We start from the raw sequence: 23,992 nt of genomic DNA on the forward strand, positions 1-23,992 counted from the left end.
GAGTTCGTTAAAGTTCAAGGTGAGTAAAAGTGAAAAACGGGCAAAAATCGGCCTTTGACCCAAAATGGCGGACTTCCTGTGCATTTTAGGGCATACCCCCGAGATACTTTTTTTCTTGGTTTGAGGAGTTCTAGCATTGTGCCAAATTTCAGATCTCTACGACTTACGGTTCGGCCTATCTCACGTTTGGGGGGCGTGGCTAAGCGATTTGGCCACGCCCACTGACGACGACATTAAAGAACGAAAATTTCACGCGGGGGACAATTTTGGGTAAAATTTGGTAAGTTTTGGGGCATGGCAAAGTCCCCATATTGCCCCGCCAAAAGTCCCCGGAAAAAAGAATAAAGAATAAGAATTCGAGCGATTACAATAGGCCCTTGCAGTTTTCCTGCTCGGGCCTAATTACAATAGGCCTAATAACATGCAGTACAAAGCAGCACACAGCACTAACATCAGCAGAAGACACGATGCTACTGCTATCAGAACCATGGCCAGGACATCGTATGAACGCACAATAAATTCATGTCTAAAATAAAGTTTGCTGTCACTTCAGCGTTATTTGCATCTTACTGCTTTGTTGCGTTTGTCGTTTCCATAGAGAGAAGGAACTGACCCCTTAATCAGATGAAGTCTTTCAGCAAATGCTTCTGTATACTGGAGGAGGTTGATGAAGAACTCATCCAGAGCTTAATGCAGACAATAAGGAACTTCTCCACTGATGTAGGAACATTTAACCAGACACTCTGAAGAGTTCTTCATGCTGGGAGACAATGCCATGAATTGGGTTGGTTGATACACCCAACAAACCAACATTGAAGCTTCTCCACTTGCTGCATCAGCATACTCGAGCTTGGACTACAAAATCGCAGCAAGAAATAAAAATGTGGGATATGCTAAATTGGTGGCTGGAAGTCCATGACCTTATTTAGCTGTTCAGCTGCAAATACTGAGACGTAACAGTTTAAAAAACGTAACAGAGATTAGAGAAAACTGAATGGATTGAAAAATATGTCCCAAACAGGTTCATATTTCATTATTTATTATTATTCATTATATATCCATATATAAAGATATCTACGCAGCTCCTGAAAAGACTAAATTCAACAAAATTTCTCCTCTCTAACACCTTTATGTTCAACATCCTTTGTCCAAGTTTACAGACTCCAAGTATGAAATAAAATGTATTTAAGGGCTAAAAAGCTTAGAGGCAGAACAAAACAGGGAGATAACCCCGATGTTGGCTAAGTTGGATTTAGATGATCTTTCTTTATTTACGTTCCAAGTGGTTCCTCTTTTCTTTGTTCTTCTCTCGGCACCAACCCTCTGGGGTCACTTACAGGGCACCCAGCATGTAGCTCATAGATACATGGCTAAGTAAGCACAGATTTTACCATCAAAGAGAATACATCAAAGTAAGTGCATATTTATACACATGCATACAGAACTTGGGTAGAAAATTCAGGTTCCCAAGTTTCAAGGGAAATACCCTCTACACTATAATACTTCATATGTACTAAATATTTTCATTCAATCTACTTTGAAAAGCTTTCTTCCTGAACATCTCCTTTCAACAGCTTCCACTAGGGGGCACCACAGCAGATCCTCCATCCTCTCCTATCTACCATCCTCCTCTGTCTGTATCTCCTCATTCTCTACATCCATGAACCTTCTCTGTGGTCTTCCTCTGTTCCTCCTCCCTAACTCCTCCATGTTCAACATCCTTTGTCCAAAGTTACTTCATATGTAGGAAATAATTATTATCAGATATTTCAACACATTTAAATTTAGTGATGCTGAATATAAACAGTTTCCTGTCTGCCATCATTATTCTGAACTCAGTTTGTCAGTTAAATATCGTTCTTCATCTGAAAGGTTTTCATGCTGCTCACAAAATGAGGCCCATGATGTAGAGGAAGGAGGCGGGATCAGCTCGGTGTGATCATCTGAGCTGAAGAACGGTCAGATCCCTCTGAGCTACAATGAGAGGCGCATCTCTACGACGTCTGTTCTGTAAGTAGAAACATTTTATCGTCTGTTTGGGTCAAAGTTCTGCTGTGTTTATTATTTCTGGCGGATTTATTTAGGATCACAGTTCAGAAATCAGAGCATAAAATAAAATAAGAAGGTTTTTACACCAAGAGAAATTCTGTTTGACTTCCAAGTTCTTCAGAGTTTCTGTTACTGATCTGAAAATATACATTTTTCTTTAGTTCTGATCTTCTTGCTGTGCTTAACAACAGTTAAAGGTTAGTAAACTTCTGTTATATTAAAACCTTTTAAATATTCAAAGTTATTATTTTGGAAAAATGCCTCAGAAAGAGAAAATCATGAGAACATTTGATTTGAATAATTAATTAAAATGCCTTAATCTCCGTTTTATTACTTTTCACAACTGAAATCTTGATTATTTTGTCATTCCAGTCCTCCCAGCTGGTCTGACTGTGAGTCCCAGTAGATCTCAGTTCTTTGAAGGAGACTCTGTGTCTCTGAGCTGTGAGGAGGACAACATCTCTGCTGGATGGACTGTGAGGAGAAACACAACCAAAGGACTGTCTGAGTGTAAAGATGGATGGGGGAAACCAGATGGATCCTCCTGTACCATCAGCATCCTCTTCATAGAGGACACTGGAGTGTACTGGTGTGAGTCCAGAGAGGGAGCAGCCAGCAGCAGCATCCAGTTCACTGTCTCTGGTAAGATCAGACTGTGGAGTTAGTGTTGATGAAGCTGTGTGGAAATGGATGAAATGCTGTAGTTTGTCTCTGTGTTGAGGTGGATCAGTGATCCTGCAGAGTCCTGTCCTCCCTGTGATGGAGGGAGATGACGTCACTCTGAGCTGTCAAACAAAGACTCCCTCCAACCTCCCAGCTGCTTTCATTAAAGATGGCTCCCTCATCAGGACTGAGTCTGCTGGTCACATGACCCTCCACCATGTGACCAGCTCTGATGAAGGTCTCTACAAGTGTAACATCAGGGGTCATGGAGAGTCTCCATCCAGCTGGATCTCTATCTCAGGTCAGCAGGTTGAAATAAATCACTGAACTTTGAGTGTTAATATCAACTCTTCATCACTTAATAAATCTTTATTTTAGAGAAATCCTCCACATCGTCTCCAACAACCACTCCTTCTCCTACATCAGCCTCTCCACCCTCTTCCCAGTTTCTTCCCTATGGGCTCCTGTCTCTAACTGGTGTCGTTGTTGTGGTTTTACTGCTGGTTCTACTGGTGAAACATCAGGTTAACAGGAAATCTAGAGGTGAGATCACATCTGTCATGCATGTCAATTATTTTAGGTGTGAGTTTTCTGGGTTTCTTCTCATGATCTTTCAGCTGAAATTCTAACAATGTTTGTATGTCAGAAAAAAGATGAACTGGTGAATTAGATCAGTGTTTGTTGGTTTCCAGGTAATCAGGAAGTTGGAGAGGAAAGTATCATTTACAGCGATGTTAAAATATCCCAGCATAAACAACGGAGAAACAAACCAAACAAAGGTAAAATTCTTTGTCTTGTATTTGGTTCGGTTGTCTGGCGCCACCTACAGTTAGTCTGGAAGAAACTAAAGAACTGAGCTTCACTGAGTTTTACTGGGACCAGTTAGAATATGTGCAGTGGATTATGACCAACACAATGTCCTGCTGTGTTTGTTCGTGCACACAAGACCAATAAAGGTTGATAGTTTTACAGTTTTAAATATTTAGAACTTGAGGAATATCAAAACAAGGAAGGAACTTATTTATGTCATAATTATGAATGGATTAATGGGAAAAGTAATGTACAGGTGATGCTCTTCATAATAAAATAGTGGTAGATGACGTGTTTTTCCTTAATTTACTAAAATGAGCCACGTTCAGCTTTTTGTCAATTAATGAGGGAACAAATTTGCTTTTAAATGCATTTAGAAAGCTGGTGTTGTGTCAACCAGACATTAATGTTTTAATGACTGTTATCATCAACATAATTAAAATGATGTCTATCACCTAAATATGACCTTGTAATGAATCAGAGTTGAAGTGAAAGAGGTCTGACGTGGCATCCCTACAGTACATGTTATATGTACAGATCACCAAATCTTAAACTATATCTCACTACAACAAATATTGAAATCAACTGTTGGACCTAAATGAGATTCCTGTTCCTCATGGATTCTGTTTTCAGACTGAGGATGTGAGACATTGTGTGATTTTTCTCATTTAGATCCTGATTTACAGTATGTTTGTGTTTATGTACAGATAAAGTTGCTCCCTCTGTGCTGCAGGTTGTGGGTTTTCTGCTAACTGACTCTAAGAGACTCTGCGGGCGTCCAGTTTCCTGTTTCTGTGTTTCAGCTACAGGTTCTCATGCCAACGCTGTAAACTCAGCAGCTTCACTGCAGGGCTGATATAACTAGACTTAGCTCAGTTACTAAAACACAGTTAAAGAAGATGAGTTTTATTAAATATTTCAGTGTTTAATTAGTGTCTTTAATGTGATGATTACTTGTCATATTTCAGCACCATCTATAACACATCATCTAACACTTTCATTTAATAAAGGAACATCTATCCAACCTATTTTAAAATATAATTACCCCCTAAACCCAAACCCTGCTGGTTCCACCCTTGGCAGCAACAGCTGCCATCCAGTCTTTGTGTTAACTGGTAATGAGTCTTTTCCTTCACTGTGTAGGAATCTTGACCTACTCTTCTTTGTAGAATTGTTTTAAGTCAGGCACATTGAGAGTTTGTTTGAGCCTATTAAAGGTCACATCTAGCATTTCTGTTGTCTTTGACTAGGCCACTCCAAAACCTTTATTGTTCTTATATTTGAGCCAGTCAGTGGTGGACTTGCTGGTTTGTTTTAGATGTTTATTCTGGCATAAAGTCCCAGTTATCTTGACCGGGCTTCCTCCTTCAGAATCTTCTAATAAAAACAGAAGAATTCATGGTTCTATTAATTACTGCAGGTTGTCAAAGTCCTGAAGCAGCAGAAGAACCCCAGACCATCTCACTACCACCGTGTTTATATTTTTGTCTAAAATGTTGTGTTAGGTTAACACCAGATGTAACGGGACGCAGATCTTCCAAAATGTTCCACTGTTGTCTCATCAATCCACAGAATATTTTCCAAAAGTGTTGGACATCATCAAGATGTTTTTGGTTAAAGTGAGACTCTGTGTCAGCAGTGGTTCTGGCCCTCTTTCTCATTGTTGATTCATGACCTCTGACCTCAAATGAGCAAAGTGAGGCCTGCAAGCCTTTAAATGTGGTTCTTCTGTGACCTCCTGGATGAGTCTTTGATGGAGTATTTTTGGCTGATTGAGTTCTTTGGGTCAGTCTCTTGTATTCAAGGGTCGGCACATTAAATCAGTACTTCTAGCACACAAACAGTTTTACATCAGATACCCATCTTGACTCAACTGGGATTTGAACCCAGGTCCCTCCGGTACCAAACAGACTGACCCCTGACCACCATGAAGGGACTCTTGGTCAGTCACTCTATTTGTGGATATTAGTTCTCAGTGTTGTTCTCTGGACTCCCAACGCCATAGAAACGGATCAGTAATGCTTCTTCAGACTTTTAGACGTTAAGGACTTTGTTTCTTTGCCATTCATGAATTTCTTTAGATCGAGGCATGGTGCGGCTTTTTGAGATCTTTTAACCTACTTCATGTTGAACGTCTTGAACTTATGGCGTTGAACAATCTCACTAAGCTTAAGGTTGAAGTGATCTTTAAACAGCATCATATACTCATCAAAGTCTTGTGACCTGGTTTAACTGGACAAGGTTCCTCATTAGGTTGTTGGTTTGAATTCCCCAGAGCTGAGTAAAAGAGCTTCTTGATGAGCTGCATCTGTTATCACATTAGCTTCCAAAACTGGTGAAGAACATCTCACTATTCTTCCCATGTCTGAGTCTGACTACCAAAAGGATCAGTTTACTTTGCACTTGGCAGGCTTGGAGCAGTTTGACCAGTCACAGCTGATGAGGCAGACTGATATGGCTGATTGAGTTTAGCAAAATGACTTTAACTTTGGTTGTAAACAACGAACTTCACTCTTGTGACATTGTTTAATCCTTTGTACCTCATAGACCAGTTAAACTGTGAGAAGGTAACTGGAGCCTCTTTTAGCTGCTACCAGCAGGCTGAAACTGGTCAGGCTGTGGTTTGGTCTTCATAGATGTTGATTCCGTTCAAACCTGAGAAACTGTTTGCTTCTTACTTTGATGTGAATGTGTCTCACTGAGCAACAAAGGTGAGAAGCTTTGTGGTTTCCACTGCTGAGCTTCAGACATATTCTCATGACTTACCATCCCATCCACAAAAACTGACACTGACTGACTGGGGGCTTGAGAGAACAGAGCAGAAGATGAAAGAGAGCAGATACAGTTAGTCACAGTAGAAGCTCAGCCAGTAACTATGTCTAGGAGACATAGCTCTATGATCCACTTCATATTCTATGCTGTTCACTTATCTAACCTTATTTAAGTTACTGTGTGGAAGCATAAGGCGACACCTACAAAAACCTTTCAATTGATTTCAATTCAGTTTTTATTTCTATAGCGCCTATTCACAACACATGTTGTCTCAAGGCTCTTAACAAAGTCAACTAAATTGAATCATGCAGATTTCAAGTCAGGTTCATACATTCCAATTAATCGTAACCATTGAACAGTTCAGTCAGATTCAGTTATTTATTCAAATTGGATAAAAAGTTTTTCTATCTAAGGAAACCCAGCAGATTGCATCCAGTCAGTGACTTGCAGCATTCACTCCTCCTGGATGAGCATGTAGAGACAGTGGACAGTCACTGGCGTTGACTTTGCAGCAATCCCTCATACTGAGCATGCATGTAGCGACAGTGGAGAGGAAAAACTCCCTTTTAACAGGAAGAAACCTCCAGCAGAACCAGAACCAGGCTCAGTGTGAGCAGCCATCTGCCACGACCCACTGGAGGTTTGAGAGAACAGAGCAGAGACACAAAGAGAACAAAGAAGCACTGATCCAGGAGTACTTTCTATGGGAAGGAAAAGTAAATGTTAATGGATGTAGCTCCTTTAGTTGTTTCATCTAGGAGAGAAAGAACAGATAAACTCTGAGGCAGGAGGAACATCTATGGGATGATGGAGAACCTTTAGCAGAGTGGAGAAGGCTGCGGCTTAGTTATTTGTTTACTAAATTAACAATTGTTCTTATTTTTCTTTGTTTGAGTTTACTTTTGTTTAAAATTTATGTTTGTGTTTTTCGGAACTTCCAGCAGAACCAGAAGTGGTCTATTCTTCACTGAGGTAGTCCTCCAGTTCCAGCAGAAATGTCCAGCTGTCAGCTCATCTTCAGCCTGCAGATAAAGATCTACTTCTGCTGAAGATCTGCTTCTTTCTCTGGAAATGAGTTCAGCAAGATGGACACAAAGGTCTCCTGAATGTATTTCAATGTTTCATTATCAGTGTGGTGTTCAATGTTCTCAGTAACTTCAGTTATTTTCTGTTTTCAATGTTTGGTCTGAACTGTTCTAACCACAGCAGCACGATGGTTCCTCTGCAGCTTCAACATGTTTAACCTGCGGTTCTGTAGTTTGTTTCTAACATTTCAGACATGATGTTCCTGTTTGTTTGTGGCTGACCAATGGAAACGATTCTTCAGAGCAGCTTGGAAAGAAATGAAACCAAAACCGCAGAATAAAACCTGCAGAAAACCCCTCAGTGTTAAACCAAAGCAGTTAGCTTTAGCTTGTTTTAATGTTTTATCTAGAAATGCTTTGAATGAACAAACCAACAAAATGTCATAAACTGCAGGTTATGTTGATTAATTAAAATAAATTCAGTGTTTGTATATTTATAACAAATAGATCTACCTGATGGGTCCCAGCTCAGCCATCAGTGGGTTTTATCTCTGATCAATCGACCAACCTGGAGAAGATCTAAAGTTGATTTAAGGTCATAAAGAGTTCCCAGTTTTACTCTGATTTAAATATTTAGGTTTTTACTCATAGATCCAAACAATAAAATTCTAGTTTAATCAGAACATCAGACATGAAGCTCTGACCCGGGCCTGTTGGACCCACTTTGGTACCACTGGAACATAATACTGGCCTCAACCTGTAGTGTTGATAAGTTCTGTTAAACTATAATAAAACATTAATAATTAATCAGACTCAGTAAATATTAATCAGTCTGAAGGAGGATTTTTATTTCCTAATTAGGAAGTTTTCTTTTATCAAGAAGGATGTTTTCTATTTATAGCAAAGTTGCAAATTTATTCTAGTCAATTTAATTAAAGCATAAAAATAAAAGAAAATCATAGAAAAACCAACGTTAGACTAACTACTTCTGACTGGGTCTGAATGTTCAGAATATCATCTCAGCTGAACCAGAAGAAGACTTTAGACAAACATACATGTTCTTCATGTTAATTAATGAGAAAATAATCAAATCTGTTCATTTTCCATCATCGTGTTTAAAGAGAACAAGGAAAACAAAAGAAAAGCTTAACTTCTGGAGCTTCTACTGACTGTTGCTCTGAACATCGTCACCATCAAGTGCACTAAGGCAGGAACAAACCATTTCATGCAGATACAGGGGGGTGATTACTTTTTGGTCTGGGAGACATTTAACTGTTACTGCCAAAGACAAGTAAAAACAAAGCCATCATTAACTTTATTTTTTATAAGCTTGATGATGGTTATTAATTATGTCCAATCCTAATGTTTCCCTCCTTTACGGCGCCACTGATGCAATCTGCTGGGTTTCCTTAGATGGAAAACTTTTTAACCAACTAGAATAATAAACTGAGTTTGACTGCATTGTTTGATAATTAGGATAAATTAAAATATATTTATTTAACTTGGAACATGTATGATTGATTGAATTGACTTTGTGCTTTAAAATAACATGTTGTGAAGTGGTGCTATATAATTAAACTGAATTATATATTAGTGTCAAAGGTCAGATCTGATGTGTTTGTATGCGCTACAGCTCTGATGTTCTCCTCTGGTGATCTGCTAATTTGTCCAAATGACATCAAGAAAATCTAATCAAATGAATCATAACTAAAGATGATTATAAACTATAAATATTTGTAAAAACGTCTCTCTGATCATCGCTGAATCTGACCCAACCCACACAGCAGGCAGCTGGTTCTTTCTGATCAGATCAAGACTAAATGAAATATGAAAGATGTTTCTTCTTCTTTCTTGTTTCTTTATGTTTTTACTCACTGTTCCATTTAAAAAGAGTCCAAAATGAAAGTTATTAAAGCAAAGCCACGATCAGTTCACCAGATGGGACAGCAGCGGGTCTGGACAGGAAGTGAGGTCATCTGTCACGTGATCTCTGGTTGGAGGGAAGAAGCTTCATCTGAAGCTGGCTCTCCTGCTAACAGGAAGTCTCATGTGTCACGTTAGCAGCGATGCTAAGTTGGTGTAAAACGTGTCAGAAACAACAAGACTGAAGAAGACAAACTGAGCTATAAACATGTGATGAGCAGAAGAAGACTGAAGCAGAGCTGCTGAACGTTTCTTCTTCTGATGTTTGTTCCGACCACAGAAGAACCTGTGGTGAAGGCTGCTAGACGTGTGAAGCTGCAGAGGAAGAGATGTCTCGTTTTCTCTCGGTGTTTAGTTGGTGGAAGGTCACCCAGTCACATTAATGTTTCAAGCTAAACACATAAAAATCTGCATAATTATTCATATTTATTAATGATGCATAATTAATGTCACCCTATCGTCTCCACAACTGGTCTGACTGATTCCCAGCAGGTCTGATGTTTCTAGAAGACTCTAGCTGTAAGCTAGATGTAGAAAGGGTCAAAGGTCAGTGAGATCCCAGGTATGACCCGGCCCTCCCAAATAAACAGGAAAACAAATATCCAAGCAGAACCACCAGAACCAAACCTGCTCCAAGCTTCCAACTGAACTGTTAATGAGATGTTTCTACAGGTTGATTTTTGATGTTAATTCTAACCAGGCAGCCATGCCTTGTTTAAATTGAATAAATAGTTTCTCTTTTAGCGTTTAAACACAATATGCTGATTTCATCTTTTTACCATCAGAGATTACTGAGTTAAAGGCCACCATGTCTCTGATGGTGGTTTTACTTTGACTAAGCCAGTGTATTAAAGGTGTTCTACCAATAAACCTGCCTGGTTGATCTTCAGCCTAACTGCATTTTCTTATAATCACAACATTTCTAACATTTAGATGTCAAAACTTTCACAACTTCCTGATGTTACACTGAAAGACTGAAGAGATTATGGGATGTAAGGCTAAAATGTCTTTAATCTAATCTATAGAAACTCAACTCTGCTGCCACCAAGTGGCCAAATACTGCTAGTGACCACTCATCCTTTAAATCATTGAAACTAAAGAAAATCTGTTTTGTTGATTTTTATTTCTTGTAGAAATCACTAAAATGCTAAAAAAACATGAAATAAAGGTTTTCAAACCCTTCAGACACAGATTCACTTCCTTCAGTTTGACTCATTTGTACATAGACTGATGCTGCTGCTGCTGCTGATGATGATGATGATGATGATGATGATGATGATGCTGCTGCTGCTGCTGCTGCTGCTGCTGCTGCTGCTGCTGCTGCTGCTGCTGCTGCTGATGATGATGATGATGATGATGATGATGATGATGATGATGATGATGCTGCTGCTGCTGCTGCTGCTGCAGATGATGATGATGATGATGATGATGATGATGCTGATGATGTTGAGTCTCAGCTCAGCTGTTCAGAGATTTAAACACTGTGGGGTAAAACAGCAGGTAAATAAATTATTCAGGTAACTAAAAACAGCCTCCATGGCTGAACAGAAACAGGAGGGGGCAGCACCCAAAAAAACAACATGAAGGAAACAGAATGACAACGTAGCTCCATGAGGTCAGCTGATCTCTGAGTAGTGAAGAAACGGTACCAGAACCTCTCAGCAACAACAATGGAGACTAAAGAAACTGAGACTAAAGACATCTGAACCAACTGGACCTCTCATCATCAATGATTTCTCAGTTTAATGAACTCAGCAGAGCTTCCAAAGGTTCTGAGCCCAACTCCAACATCTAGCTGCTGAGTGATGGTAGAGGAGAGTCAAGGTTTCAGAGATGCTGCAGAAAGCCAGAACACCTGCTCTGTGGTCCAGATACACTCCTATTCTGGAGGAAACAGGACCTGATACTGGGATTCTGATTCTGTTCTGATAAGACTTGATACCATCTTCTGGGTCAAAGGTAAGTTGCCAAGAGTTGCTGTTGCACCCAATCAAACAGTCATATTTATTTTCTGTTCTGCTCATATTCTTGTATGAGATGGACCAGATGGTGACCCAGTCCACTCCACCTCCCAGTACCAAGGTCCAATAAGAGCCTCTCTGATCAGAACTTCAAGATAATAGCTACCATATGTCTGGATGAGGCTGTTCTTGTTCTACCATCATTGATCTTCTGCTTCCTTTGGACCAGAACAAAAGTCTCTGAGCTGTGTTTGGATCCAGAGTGATCCAGTTCTGGTCATTGGTTCTGGTTCTGTATGCACCCCAGCATTCATCAGTGAGATGTCTGTCCATGTGTTTTTCAGGATGTGTTTCAGGTTGTCTCTGAGTCTGGAAGCTCAGAGCAAATCATCTCCATGACGATTTACTTACCTGAAGAAATTAATCCAGAAAATCTAGAAAAGACTTTTGGCTGATCTCAGATTCTGTAAACAAGGACGTTGTAACTGTTAATATCCCTCTTTACAGAACATAAAGTTATTGAATTAATTATTAAATTTCTAGATAATAAATATTCCTCCAACTCTCCATCACACAGGAAAATGAACTCTCTTTATAACATTATGAGGAGGTCACTGCAGGAACTACAACCCTTATTAAAGTTTTCTCAAATGAAGCTAAAATTGATCATTTGGCCAAAATTGGAAACTTTTTAACTCTGAATCTGGTACATTTCTGAGAATATTTAGCTGTAACAAAACCAAAGCTAGTAGAGCAGTTGAAACCAAAGTCATATCTGAGCTTCTCAATCTGATCCTTGTACTTGTACTCGTACTCGTATTCGTACTCGTCGTCTTCCGCTTTATCCAGGACCGGGTCGTGGGGGCAGCAGACTCAGCAGAGACAGCCAGACGTCACTCTCCCTAGACACCTCCTCCAGCTCCTCCGGGGGGAGCCCAAGGCATTCCCAGGCCAGCCGATAGACATAGTCCCTCTAGCGTGTCCCGGAAGTGAGAGTTGAATACATCCCTGGCCGAGGGCTCCGCGAGACGTTCCCAGCAGACCCTCACTATGCGCTTGGGCCAGCCAAGTCTGTAAGGCTTTCTCCTCTTCCAGCGGATCCAACTCACCACCAGGTGGTGATCAAAGGACAGCTCAGCCCCTCTCTTCACCCGAGTGTCCAAAACATGCAGCCGAAGGTCTGACGATAAGACAACAAAGTCGATCATTGACCTCCTGCCTAGGGTGTCCTGGTGCAAAGTGCAGTGATGGACACCCTTATGCTTGAACATGGTGTTCATTATGAACAATCCGTTACTAGCACAGAAGTCCAATAATGAAACACCACTCAGATTCAGATTAGGGAGGCCATTCTTCCCAATCACACCTCTCCAGGTGTCACTGTTGTTTTCCATGTGTGTGTTGAAGTTCCCCAGCAGAATATTGGAGTCTCCTGGAGGGGTACTATCCAGCACCCCCGACAGGGACGCCAAGAAGGCCGGGTACTCCGCTCTAGCGCTCGCCCGTAGGCCGAAACGACAGTAAGAGACCTGGACCCAACCCGAAGGCACAGGGATGCGACCCTCTCATCCACTGAGGTAAACCCCAGCACGAGACAGCTGAGCTGGGGGTCAACAAGAAAACCCACCCCAGCCCGCCGCCACTCCCCGTGGGCCACTCCAGAGAAGAAGAGAGTCCAGCATTGCTCAAGGAGATGAGTACCAGTGTGCGTTGAGGCGAGCCCGACTATTTCTAGTCGATAACTCTTGACCTCCCGCACAAGATCAAGCTTCTTCCCCCCCAACGGGGTGACATTCCACGTTTCTAGAGCCAGCCTAAGCATCGGGCCGCGAGGTCTCTGCCTTTCTCCGTTTTAGCAGACTAAAAATGAACGCCTCTATTACAGATGACCCTGACTCTGTATTTTAGTTCCTTTTATGAAAACCGATGAACTCTGACCGCTGCCAAGCTTCCATGGGCGCCCTGTTGAACAACATCTCTAACATGGAGCAGAAACGCTGGGATGGGCCAATCACCATGCAGCAAATTATTGATGCTCTCGCATCTCAAACTCAATAAATCTCCTTGGATCGATGGACTAGCTGTTGAGTTTATGAATATGACCTCTAATAACTTTTCACCTTTTCTATCACAGGTTTTATTTGAGATTTATTTGCTCACCGAACACAGATGGACAGGTGTTCAGCAGCGGGGATATAGCGGGGATATAGCCCTGGTAGTTGGTGTCCCAGAGGCCGATTCGTCTCCCAACGCGGGGCAGCAGATCTTCGAACTGGGTCCTGGATAGATGGAAGTACCGCTGAAATCGACCGTCATCCAGACGCAGCTCCTGGAGTAGGTGGTTGTACTCTCCGAACTGTTCCCGTCCCTAAAGAATCTGGTGAACCCAGGGATGTTGACGTCGGCGGCATTTTTTGCCTCTCCACAGGTAAATCACCGTAATTATCCGTGAAATCCAATTCCACCATGTTCAGTCGAAACCAGCAAGCAGCAGATAGAAGCTCCTCCTATTTGATGACGCGGCGAAGCGTTGCCTTTGTTAACATTTGGCCACGTGGATTGCATGCGAAATGTCAAGCGAGCAACACCACACAAATGACGCAACAAGTTTGCAGAATCCGCGTTTGGTGTGAAAGCACCATTGGGTACGTCTGTCATTGGCAAAGAAATTAATTGAACACAACTGGCAGATGATACCACCTTGTCCTTAAAGGAGGGTCAGATCCCATTAGCCACCAAAGAAATAATTACTTTTTCCAAAGCCTCCGGACTCCATCTAAACCTTAAGAAATGTGATATTATGGCTGTAAAGGACTGCTCCAGAACTGCTCCAGAACCTCAGCTGAAGGCACACCAGTTAAAAATGAGGTAATCTATTTAGGCATAACCATGTCAAAGGATCAGAGAAGAAGAAGATCTCTCTACTTCAAAAGACTAAAAACAACTGAACCAATGAGATCTTTCACTGCGAGGTCATATTCAGCTCCTAAAGGCATTTCCAGGCTTCTCCGTGCTGCACATGCGTTAGACTTGGACAATGAGAGTGGGAAAGAAACTGATGTTGGGACCACAGCCATGGGTTTCAACACTAAAACTCCAGTATATACTTTCCTGGAACTTTTCAAAATAAAGTGCATTAACCTTCTTCCAGCACAGCCAGGAAAGGGGGTAACTGCGGACTTCCTGTGGCGCCATTACCCAAACAAAAGCCCCCACCTTTCCACAAGTCTTTCTCTTCCACGCGGCCTTCCATAGGAACCGGATAGGAGAGGAAAGCGCGCTGATGTCTTTTGCTGGCAAAAAGACATAAATTCAACTGGATCCAAAGCCATACGATCATCGATCATATGCAAAGTTAAGTAGAATGAAATACTGTCTGTGTATCCGGTATTTTCATTCATGAACGGGGAAATTAAGGTGTAAGAGTTGCTTACATTTTCTCTTCGAGGCCCCACAGAAGCAAAACTGTATCGAGGAGAGATTCCGGTGGAGAAGCTGTTTCTACAAGCCCAGCCGCAAGGACTGACTACGGCTTGCACCACCGTGTTACAGTAATGAACAGCCGCCCAGCCCTCCGGAGCTAACACTATTGCTTACAGAGCGAACGCAGAGGTTAGCTGAAAACCAACCGCTTGTTGACTGGACATTTATTCGAACTTCATCGCCTTGGACAACGTTTACTCACCATGGTCAGAGGTTAGGTTTGGGCAGATTAACAGATAGGTTTAGCATGAAATGATCTAAACGTTTTCATGTTATGAAGTTTGTTTTGTGGAACCTGGCGATCTTTAGTGCTAGTAGGCTAGCTACGGCACGCGCCAGTTCCGTGTTCTTTGTATGTTTTAAAGTTAAGATAAACTTTATTTAAAGGGTGGTTTCAACCAGAACATTGCTCATAACGCGCCGTCCGCGCTTATGCATTGTAACCCTGGTATATTAAAGGTATGTGTTGATTCTGGTGCTAAGCTATCTTCTAGCTTAGCACTTTAGCTAGCTTCTTTGTTAGCCCAACGGCCAGCCGGTAAGAACACGTGTGCTAGCATTAAGGCTAGTCAACAGAAAGGTTGTTAGTTTTCAAGCTAGTGAATAATAGTCCCTGAACATCATTTGCTAGAGTTGATAATTAAGTAAACACCATTAAGCCCCATTTCTCCAGAAAGATTTGGCTCTTTTCCAAAATACTCAATAATATTTCTTCAAATATTATTTTAATAAATGAAGGCAGTTAATTAGACACCGTTGAGAATTACTCATCCAGGAGGTTGGTTTTATTCAGCAGATCATTATTTAAAACAGTCAGTCAGTCATTTTCTACCGCTTATTCCATAGTGGGTCGCGGGGGAGCTGGTGCCTATCTCCAGCAGTATATTTCAGATCAATCATAACATTAATCTGGTAGATCAACTACTGACAACGCTGACATCTTACTGACATATGAGGAACTTCACTCTAATATTCCTGTTTCTACAGAAATGTTTATGTTTATTCAGAAAGAGGTCAAGGGTCAATCATTGTCAGTCTCCTCCTATTACTCCCATACATTCTCCTGTTGGTAAAATATGTCCTAACTCTCTTCTTTGCAGCAATAATAAACTATCAGATCCCTCTTTCAGAAGAAGGTGACCTCTTTCCTGCTGTCACACCGTTTTCTGGTTGATGTGTCTTGGAAATACAGGTCCTCAAAATATTAGCATATTGTGATAAAGTTCAATATTTTCCATAATGTAATGATGAAAATTTAACATTCATATATTTTAGATTCATTGCACACTAACTGAAATATTTCAGGTCTTTTATTGTCTTAATACGGATGATTTTGGCATACAGCTCATGAAAACCTAAAATTCCTATCTCACAAAATTAGCATATTTCATCCGACCAATAAAAGAAAAGTGTTTTTAATACAAAAAACGTCAACCTTCAAATAATCATATACAGTTATGCACTCAATACTTGGTCGGGAATCCTTTGGCAGAAATGACTGCTTCAATGCGGCGTGGCATGGAGGCAATCAGCCTGTGGCACTGCTGAGGTCTTATGGAGGCCCAGGATGCTTCGATAGCGGCCTTTAGCTCATCCAGAGTGTTGGGTCTTGAGTCTCTCAACGTTCTCTTCACAATATCCCACAGATTCTCTATGGGGTTCAGGTCAGGAGAGTTGGCAGGCCAATTGAGCACAGTGATACCATGGTCAGTAAACCATTTACCAGTGGTTTTGGCACTGTGAGCAGGTGCCAGGTCGTGCTGAAAAAAGAAATCTTCATCTCCATAAAGCTTTTCAGCAGATGGAAGCATGAAGTGCTCCAAAATCTCCTGATAGCTAGCTGCATTGACCCTGCCCTTGATAAAACACAGTGGACCAACACCAGCAGCTGACACGGCACCCCAAACCATCACTGACTGTGGGTACTTGACACTGGACTTCTGGCATTTTGGCATTTCCTTCTCCCCAGTCTTCCTCCAGACTCTGGCACCTTGATTTCCGAATGACATGCAGAATTTGCTTTCATCCGAAAAAAGTACTTTGGACCACTGAGCAACTGTCCAGTGCTGCTTCTCCGTAGCCCAGGTCAGGCGCTTCTGCCGCTGTTTCTGGTTCAAAAGTGGCTTTACCTGGGGAATGTAGCACCTGTAGCCCATTTCCTGCACACGCCTGTGCACGGTGGCTCTGGATGTTTCTACTCCAGACTCAGTCCACTGCTTCCGCAGGTCCCCCAAGGTCTGGAATCGGCCCTTCTCCACAATCTTCCTCAGGGTCCGGTCACCTCTTCTCGTTGTGCAGCGTTTTCTGCCACACTTTTTCCTTCCCACAGACTTCCCACTGAGGTGCCTTGATACAGCACTCTGGGAACAGCCTATTCGTTCAGAAATTTCTTTCTGTGTCTTACCCTCTTGCTTGAGGGTGTCAATAGTGGCCTTCTGGACAGCAGTCAGGTCGGCAGTCTTACCCATGATTGGGGTTTTGAGTGATGAACCAGGCTGGGAGTTTTAAAGGCCTCAGGAATCTTTTGCAGGTGTTTAGAGTTAACTTGTTGATTCAGATGATTAGGTTCATAGCTCGTTTAGAGACCCTTTTAATGATATGCTAATTTTGTGAGATAGGAATTTTGGGTTTTCATGAGCTGTATGCCAAAATCATCCGTATTAAGACAATAAAAGACCTGAAATATTTCAGTTAGTGTGCAATGAATCTAAAATATATGAATGTTAAATTTTCATCATGACATTATGGAAAATAATGAACTTTATCACAATATGCTAATATTTTGAGAAGGACCTGTATACTCGGCTGCTGCCAGATCACTTTCTCCTCACTGAGAAGGTCGAAGAGGTGTCCTCTAAACTCAAACCCAGGAGTTACCCTGCTGAAGACCACCTAAAGAAGCTCATCTCTGACATTGCCGTAGACCGTACTGTCTGGGATCTTTCTCCAGAACCTGTCTCCTTTGGTTTAGAAGTGTCCTCCTTCCAAAGAATTTTGGCAACATTTTTGTAAATATGTTGATTTGAAAACATCAGCAAACTTTCAGTTGTACTGGAAAAATTTTCTGTTTGGGTTTCAGCAAAGTGACAAAATGAATCCAAATGATTTCCTTATTAATTTATTACTCATCCAAGCTACGTTTCACATACATGTTAATGTTTGAAGAGAATGACAGATTTCATGCTAACAATCTGATTTTCACCTAATTAAAGGACAAAAATAACCATATGGAATTGTTCCCAACTTAAAATTACAATTTATTATTTTTTTTACATGTGGTTCTTTGAAACAAAGGATATTTTATGTACAAGTTTCTGTCATGTTTCAAAGTGTTGCTCTCTGACCTTTTCTTTTTCATTAGTACAAATAAAGATTATTTAAGATAATCCCCCCCCCCCCCCCCCCCCCCCCACAGCTAGATATGTCTGTAGATAACATTAGACGCCCCACTGAATCTCCACTGAATGAACTTAGGAAACAGTACTGAAAGTAATTATTTCCATACCTAATTATAAAGTCGTACTAAATTACATCCTGTTAAATGGTAATAATATAATATTGGTTTTAATATGATTATTAAAATAAAAAATAAACTATAAAACAATGAAAGACGCATTCATTTTGTGATACAAATCTGGGATTTTCTTCATTATAAAACAAGCAAATACAAAACAGAACGGGTTAATTTCAAATAAAAAGGCTTAATGCAAGAATGATAATAGAGGATAAAGCGCAAAAAGGGTACAATCAAAGAAATGCTAAAAATATCACAGTAACATAAAGAAAGCACCCAGAAGGCCCAAATTCAACCTGAAAAGACTCACTAATGAGAGAAACACAGAGATTCAAATTCAAAGATACTTTATTGATCCCCGAGGGGAAATTAGAATTCATTCCATCCAAACATACATACAAGACAATGGGGGAGACGGGTCACCGAGGCTTTGCTGCCCACTCACAGGCGCTGCCCTTGCTAGATGAGAAAAGAGGCCACATTAGGTAAGTAGAGGGAAATAAATCATATTTCACACTTTATCCTTAGCAGGATACAGTTTGAGATTGCAAAAAACCTCAGCACAAAGAAGCAACAAGTTGACAAAACAACATCATGCCGGTATTTCATGATGGTATTTAGATAAGTTTTTTATCTGATGTTTGTTTTCTCTTGGCGCTCGGACCACGGTGGAAGACGTGAGCCTGAATGTATGGAAGCAAATCGTTACCATATTTGAAATGAAAAAGCATTTTCAGAGATTTATTTTTCATTTTAAGAATGTGACTGCATTATTTGACCCATAAATGAAATTAGTAATCAATAATCCTATTTGCATTTTCTTCTTCAAGACTACTCATTCCTTCACTAAATTAAAATGAAAAAGACATTTGAGATTTATTTTTCAAAATGTACTCCAGCAAATAGATACCAAAATTCAATTTGAAATGTAAAATTTGAAAATGAAAAAGCATTTCCAGAAATGCTTTTTCATTTTAAGAATGTGGCTGCATTATTTGACCCATAAATAAAATTAGTAATCAATCATCCTATTTGCATTTGCATTTTCTTCTCCATGACTGCACATTTTATACCATAATCAAAAAGAAAACAAAGCAGACATTGCTTTTTCGTTTTCGTGGTCTGCCCGCAAAGTTCTGCCCAGAACTCGAAAACGAAAAAGCATTCCGAGCGGCGGGCGCAGCAGAGTGACGTCAGCAGCCGCTCTTCCTCAGCTCCCTGCTGACCGAGCTACCCATCTTGTTCAGTGCATTACATTGCAAACGTGCCGCGAAATTGATTGAATTGCCGGTGTGGGTCTGACTATCGGGACGCGGAGTAAGCAACCACAATGACCAAAACAGTGGCAGAGCTACTGAGGGAGGCCACTGCTGCTTTAGAACAAGTTCCTTCTTCCAACGCACCTGTGGCAACGCTGAATGCTCCTGAGCGCCGTAACAATGCTCCAGGTAAGGTTTTAGCAAGAAAAGCTAGCAAAATAACATGCACGTGTGAGATCGTTTTTTTTTTAACATGTCATGTCAACGAGATACACTGTTGTTGAGTGTTAGGGCCCGCCAGACAAGTATCAGTGATTTTTTAATTTTTTTGTTAACTGAAGTTACAGTTACAGTAGATTATAATTAAGCAACCATTTGTTTCAACAACTAACTAAAGTGTCAACAACAGCAAGTCTGACATCAGTGTGTATGCCTGGAGCCATTAGGCTACTAACAAGCTGCAGTCATAGAAATTAAATTACATCATGCAATCTTACTATTCTGCATTAAAATGTTAAGCAAAAAATATCAATTGATCAAAAAAATGTTGGACTATGTTTATCTCACCATTTATGTTTGTATGTTTATGTATAACTACACTATATCCTTATTTTATTTTTAATTCTGTTTCTTCTTTTTAACATATTCAAAATAAAGTTAAATTCAGTTGAATTTATGTTCTGCTTTCCAACCCATATTTCTTCCAGCAGAGGTTTTGAGGTTGTTTAGTCCTTACCTTGCACGAGGTGTACAACGGAAGTCAACCTCACCAGCCACCATCACCAAAAAATGTAAAAAGACCACATACACTCACGCTTTCTTCTGCCTGGCTAAAAGAAAGGACAGTGATATCCCAACCCCAGCAGCAAAAAGAACGCTTGAAAGGGCAGGTTTAGGGGAAAGGAAAATCACATTCCCAGGTATGCCTACAAGTATGTATTGAATAATATCTGACTGAAAAAAGGGGTTTTATTTACCCAAAAGAGGTTAGGGTTAGCAGAACCCAACACAAGAAATACAAACTTAATATAAAGTGAGTTTACTGAACAAACTAATGATGTAACTGCCCAACAAAAGACAAAACAGACCTACTGAACTGGACACAAAAGGACATAAAACAAAACCCATGTGTATTGCTTTCTGTCTGTAATGTGCCATGTGCTTGAAACAAAGTAAACTAAATTAAGACATAATTAACTAAAAGTAGAAAGAAATTAAAGTATAAGTGCAGGGGGTTATTGACATTTAGACCAATTGTGAGGCCATCAGTCAGTAAGACCAATGCCTTACCTGTGATACTTTAAATGTCAAAAATTGGTCAGCTATCTAATTTTAGGACACCATGATTTTGTAATAAAGTTAAATGTTTACATTTTACCCCTAAACTGGTTACAATACCTTTTTTTTTTTCCTCAGATAAATACTGTGGTGCATCTGACTTTTCTGATCACCTAGAGTTGAACTTTCCACAACTGAAGTACTGTGGTGGGTTTCAACTCCTGCGGAGCCCGAGCTCTACAAGGTCCAAGGTCTTGGAAATCATTCCTTACCCACAGAATGGGTATACTCCAGAGGCCTGTGTAGCAAAGAACTTGGAGTGTGGGCAGCTGTGATTTACATAAGGCCACTCCAAAAAGATATTGACATGCAGGTAGTATTATGTATTTCTAGTACTATGTAGTATTTGATTCTCTGGAGTATGAAATCCCTGGCAAGGAAATCTCCAGACAATAACCCTCACAACTGAAATATGTCTGTACAAAGTCCACTAAGCTCTAATGTGAAGAAAGATGTTTCATTATGTGATGCATATTTACTTGTTACTATTGTCTCATTTATGCCAGGATCCTCCCAGTTTCACCCTCACTCCTCAAACAACTGGACCACTGGTGGAATGTGTCTACTGTGCAGAGATATTTAGCTTTACTGAGATTCAAGGCCACAATGACTGTTGTGAAAAGTGAGACATATTTCTTGTTTATACATGAATTTGTATAGTGTAAATTGTGAAGTCCTACAGATATTTTATGTTCCTAAAACATCAGTTGACCCAAACAATTTTTTATTTTATTAGTGTCTCACACACTGAACTATTATTGATGTTTTAGATTCCTTTAGTGTATTAACAATGTCCTGCTATCACTCCAAGGAAAAATAACTCAGATTCAACTGGTGAAGAAACCCAGGCACAAATTGAGCTCGGCCCTGCTGCAATTCAATCAATTTCGCGGCACGTTTGCAATGTAATGCAGCATCCAGCCGTTCCAGGACTGAACGGAGGTTTAGTTTAGCAACCTCATTAATGTTCAAATCTATCACGGCAGAGTATGCAGCCATGACTTGTTCTACTCAGTCACGGGCATCAGACTCGGATATACTACTGAATTCTACCTGCTCAGCTAATTCTAAAAGTGTTTGAACCATTTGAGGGAGCGCCATGACCTGAGATGCTAAAGACCCGGCAATTCAATCAATTTTCCTGCACGTTTGCAATGTAATGCAATGCAGACGTGCACAGCGCCCCCTACCGAACAAGATGGGTAGCTCGGTCAGCAGGGCTGCTGACGTCACTCTGCTGCACCCGAAGCTCGGAATGCTTTTTCGTTTTCGAGTTCTGGGCAGTACTCTGCGGGCAGACCACGAAAACGAAAAAGCAATGTCTTTTTCTTTTTCATTTAAATTTAGTGAAGGAATGAGTAGTCTTGAAGAAGAAAATGCAAATAGGATGATTGATTAGTAATTTTATTTATGGGTCAAATAATGCAGTCACATTCTTAAAATGAAAAAGCATTTCTGAAAATGCTTTTTCATTTGAAATATGGTAACGATCTGCTTCCATATGAATGAACATCTTAGTGTTAGAATTAGAAAAGTCTTCCCCCTCGGAAGGAGCTTGAAGCCTGATAGTGGAGATGGGGTGGAGGAGGGTTGAAACTCAGCTGAAGAGCAGCAGATTCTGCGTATGAAGGTCTTTTAAAGCCAAGCCTGGAGGGATGATTGGCTGAAGAGGAATGTGGATCAGGAGCTGATTGGTTGGAGCAGAGAACGTGGTGCAATAATTAGACGCAGCCAGAAGTGGAGGTGAGTCTTCCAAGTTGAATTTCTGTCAAAACTCCATTTAAACAGTTTATCTGCAAAAAAAGTAATTTTAAGTCACATTCTTCAATTAAAGAAGTTTGAGGGCATATTTATTACTCCTTATTACTAAGAGCTCTACAGTAAAACAGAAAGTCATCGTAAAACATCTATCTTGTTTGGATAATAATTATAACTTTATGGATGAAACATTTCCCAGGAAAATCACTTTGTTTATGCGAAATCACTCCGGTCATCGTCCATAATAAGACCATAAATTATGTCTATCAGATTAAATTATGTCTCTATCAGATTAAATTATGTCTCTATCAGATTAAATTATGTCTATCAGATTAATTAAATTATGTCTCTATCAGATTAAATTATGTCTCTATCATTTGAAGAGATTAAGTTTTGGAGAATAACCAATCAGAGAGATTAGCCCACAGAGCCTCAACATATGCAATGAAAACATGGATGATTGGTTATTTCAACAGCATCAACAATATTTTTGATTTTAAACCAAATCATTTGTGAATAAAGTTGCTGGATGGATAAAAGTTTTAAAGTGGATCTCTTTGGCTTTTGGAGCAATTGGAAATTTAAGGTATTTGGTGCATAATTCAGGAATGTGTTGGTAGAAATGATTTATGATATTTTTAAATGGAATAGTGGGATATAAATTATTATAAATATGTGTCTAATACTCTTTAAACAACAGTTACCAACCAAACCTTGTAGTAAACAGGGAATGATAGTTGAAGGAGCCAGAGCATCTGCAATCGACCATAATGCAGCTTTAGGAATGGTGATAATAGTGAGTTTAAACATATTTTGATATGTTAGTTAACTGTATTTATGACTGAAGGCTTCGTATGATAAAAGTCGCCACACCAGTCAACTAAATGGTAAACTAACCATCCGTCTAACCAGTCCTTATTAAACCACTATTGTTATTTTACTGGGATAAAACAATTATTCCATGTTGGTGAATTATGTGGAGCAAAACTATGATTGAACAGAATTTTCCAATAAAATAACAGTTGCTGGTGAAACTGAAAGTAGCATTTAAGTAGTACATCATAGTACATTGTTCTGTAACAGCTGTTAGATTATTGCTAAGAATCTGGTTATATGAGCCCTTTTTAATACGTTGTGGTCTCTGCAAGGCCATGCTGTGATGTTCGCTCCAAGCTGGAGTCCAACCTGAGAACAGGTTATTTTTATCTTCCTGCTGGTCAAGACCCTGAAATAATTGATCAGTGTCAACATGAACAGATGTAGATCATTGTTGAACCACTGCTTCTCTTGGTGGGACCTGGTAGGTCTCACAGACATGCTGACTTTGCCACCATGGTCTTATGTTGATGTATATGATGCTAAGAATATACAGAACCTCGTCAAAAACCTGTTAAAAATCTGACTGAGACAGTTGCAGCTGCTGAGATGCTCTAACAA

At 40.2% G+C, this 23,992-nt stretch overlaps 1 protein-coding gene and 1 long non-coding RNA gene across 2 annotated transcripts in view; both read left to right on the top strand.

The window, feature by feature from the left end:
- Positions 1-3,039, top strand: part of LOC124881020 (Fc receptor-like protein 5) — a 58,252-nt gene extending 55,213 nt beyond the window's left edge. The window contains exons 4-7 of the mRNA XM_047386504.1: positions 1,873-2,010; positions 2,211-2,246; positions 2,422-2,691; positions 2,771-3,039. Of these exons, the coding sequence (XP_047242460.1) occupies positions 1,980-2,010; positions 2,211-2,246; positions 2,422-2,691; positions 2,771-3,039 (606 nt within the window). The 5' untranslated portion in view covers positions 1,873-1,979. The remainder of the gene's footprint in view (positions 1-1,872; positions 2,011-2,210; positions 2,247-2,421; positions 2,692-2,770) is intronic.
- Positions 3,040-3,094: 55 nt separating this feature from the next.
- LOC124880640 lies at positions 3,095-8,909 on the top strand. The gene is made up of 3 exons (XR_007041397.1): positions 3,095-3,255; positions 3,405-3,491; positions 7,239-8,909. It is a non-coding gene; the product is annotated as an uncharacterized LOC124880640 (long non-coding RNA).
- The last annotated feature ends 15,083 nt before the right edge of the window (positions 8,910-23,992 follow it).

Source organism: Girardinichthys multiradiatus, chromosome 14, assembly GCF_021462225.1.
Source record: "Girardinichthys multiradiatus isolate DD_20200921_A chromosome 14, DD_fGirMul_XY1, whole genome shotgun sequence".
Classification (NCBI taxonomy): domain Eukaryota; kingdom Metazoa; phylum Chordata; class Actinopteri; order Cyprinodontiformes; family Goodeidae; genus Girardinichthys; species Girardinichthys multiradiatus.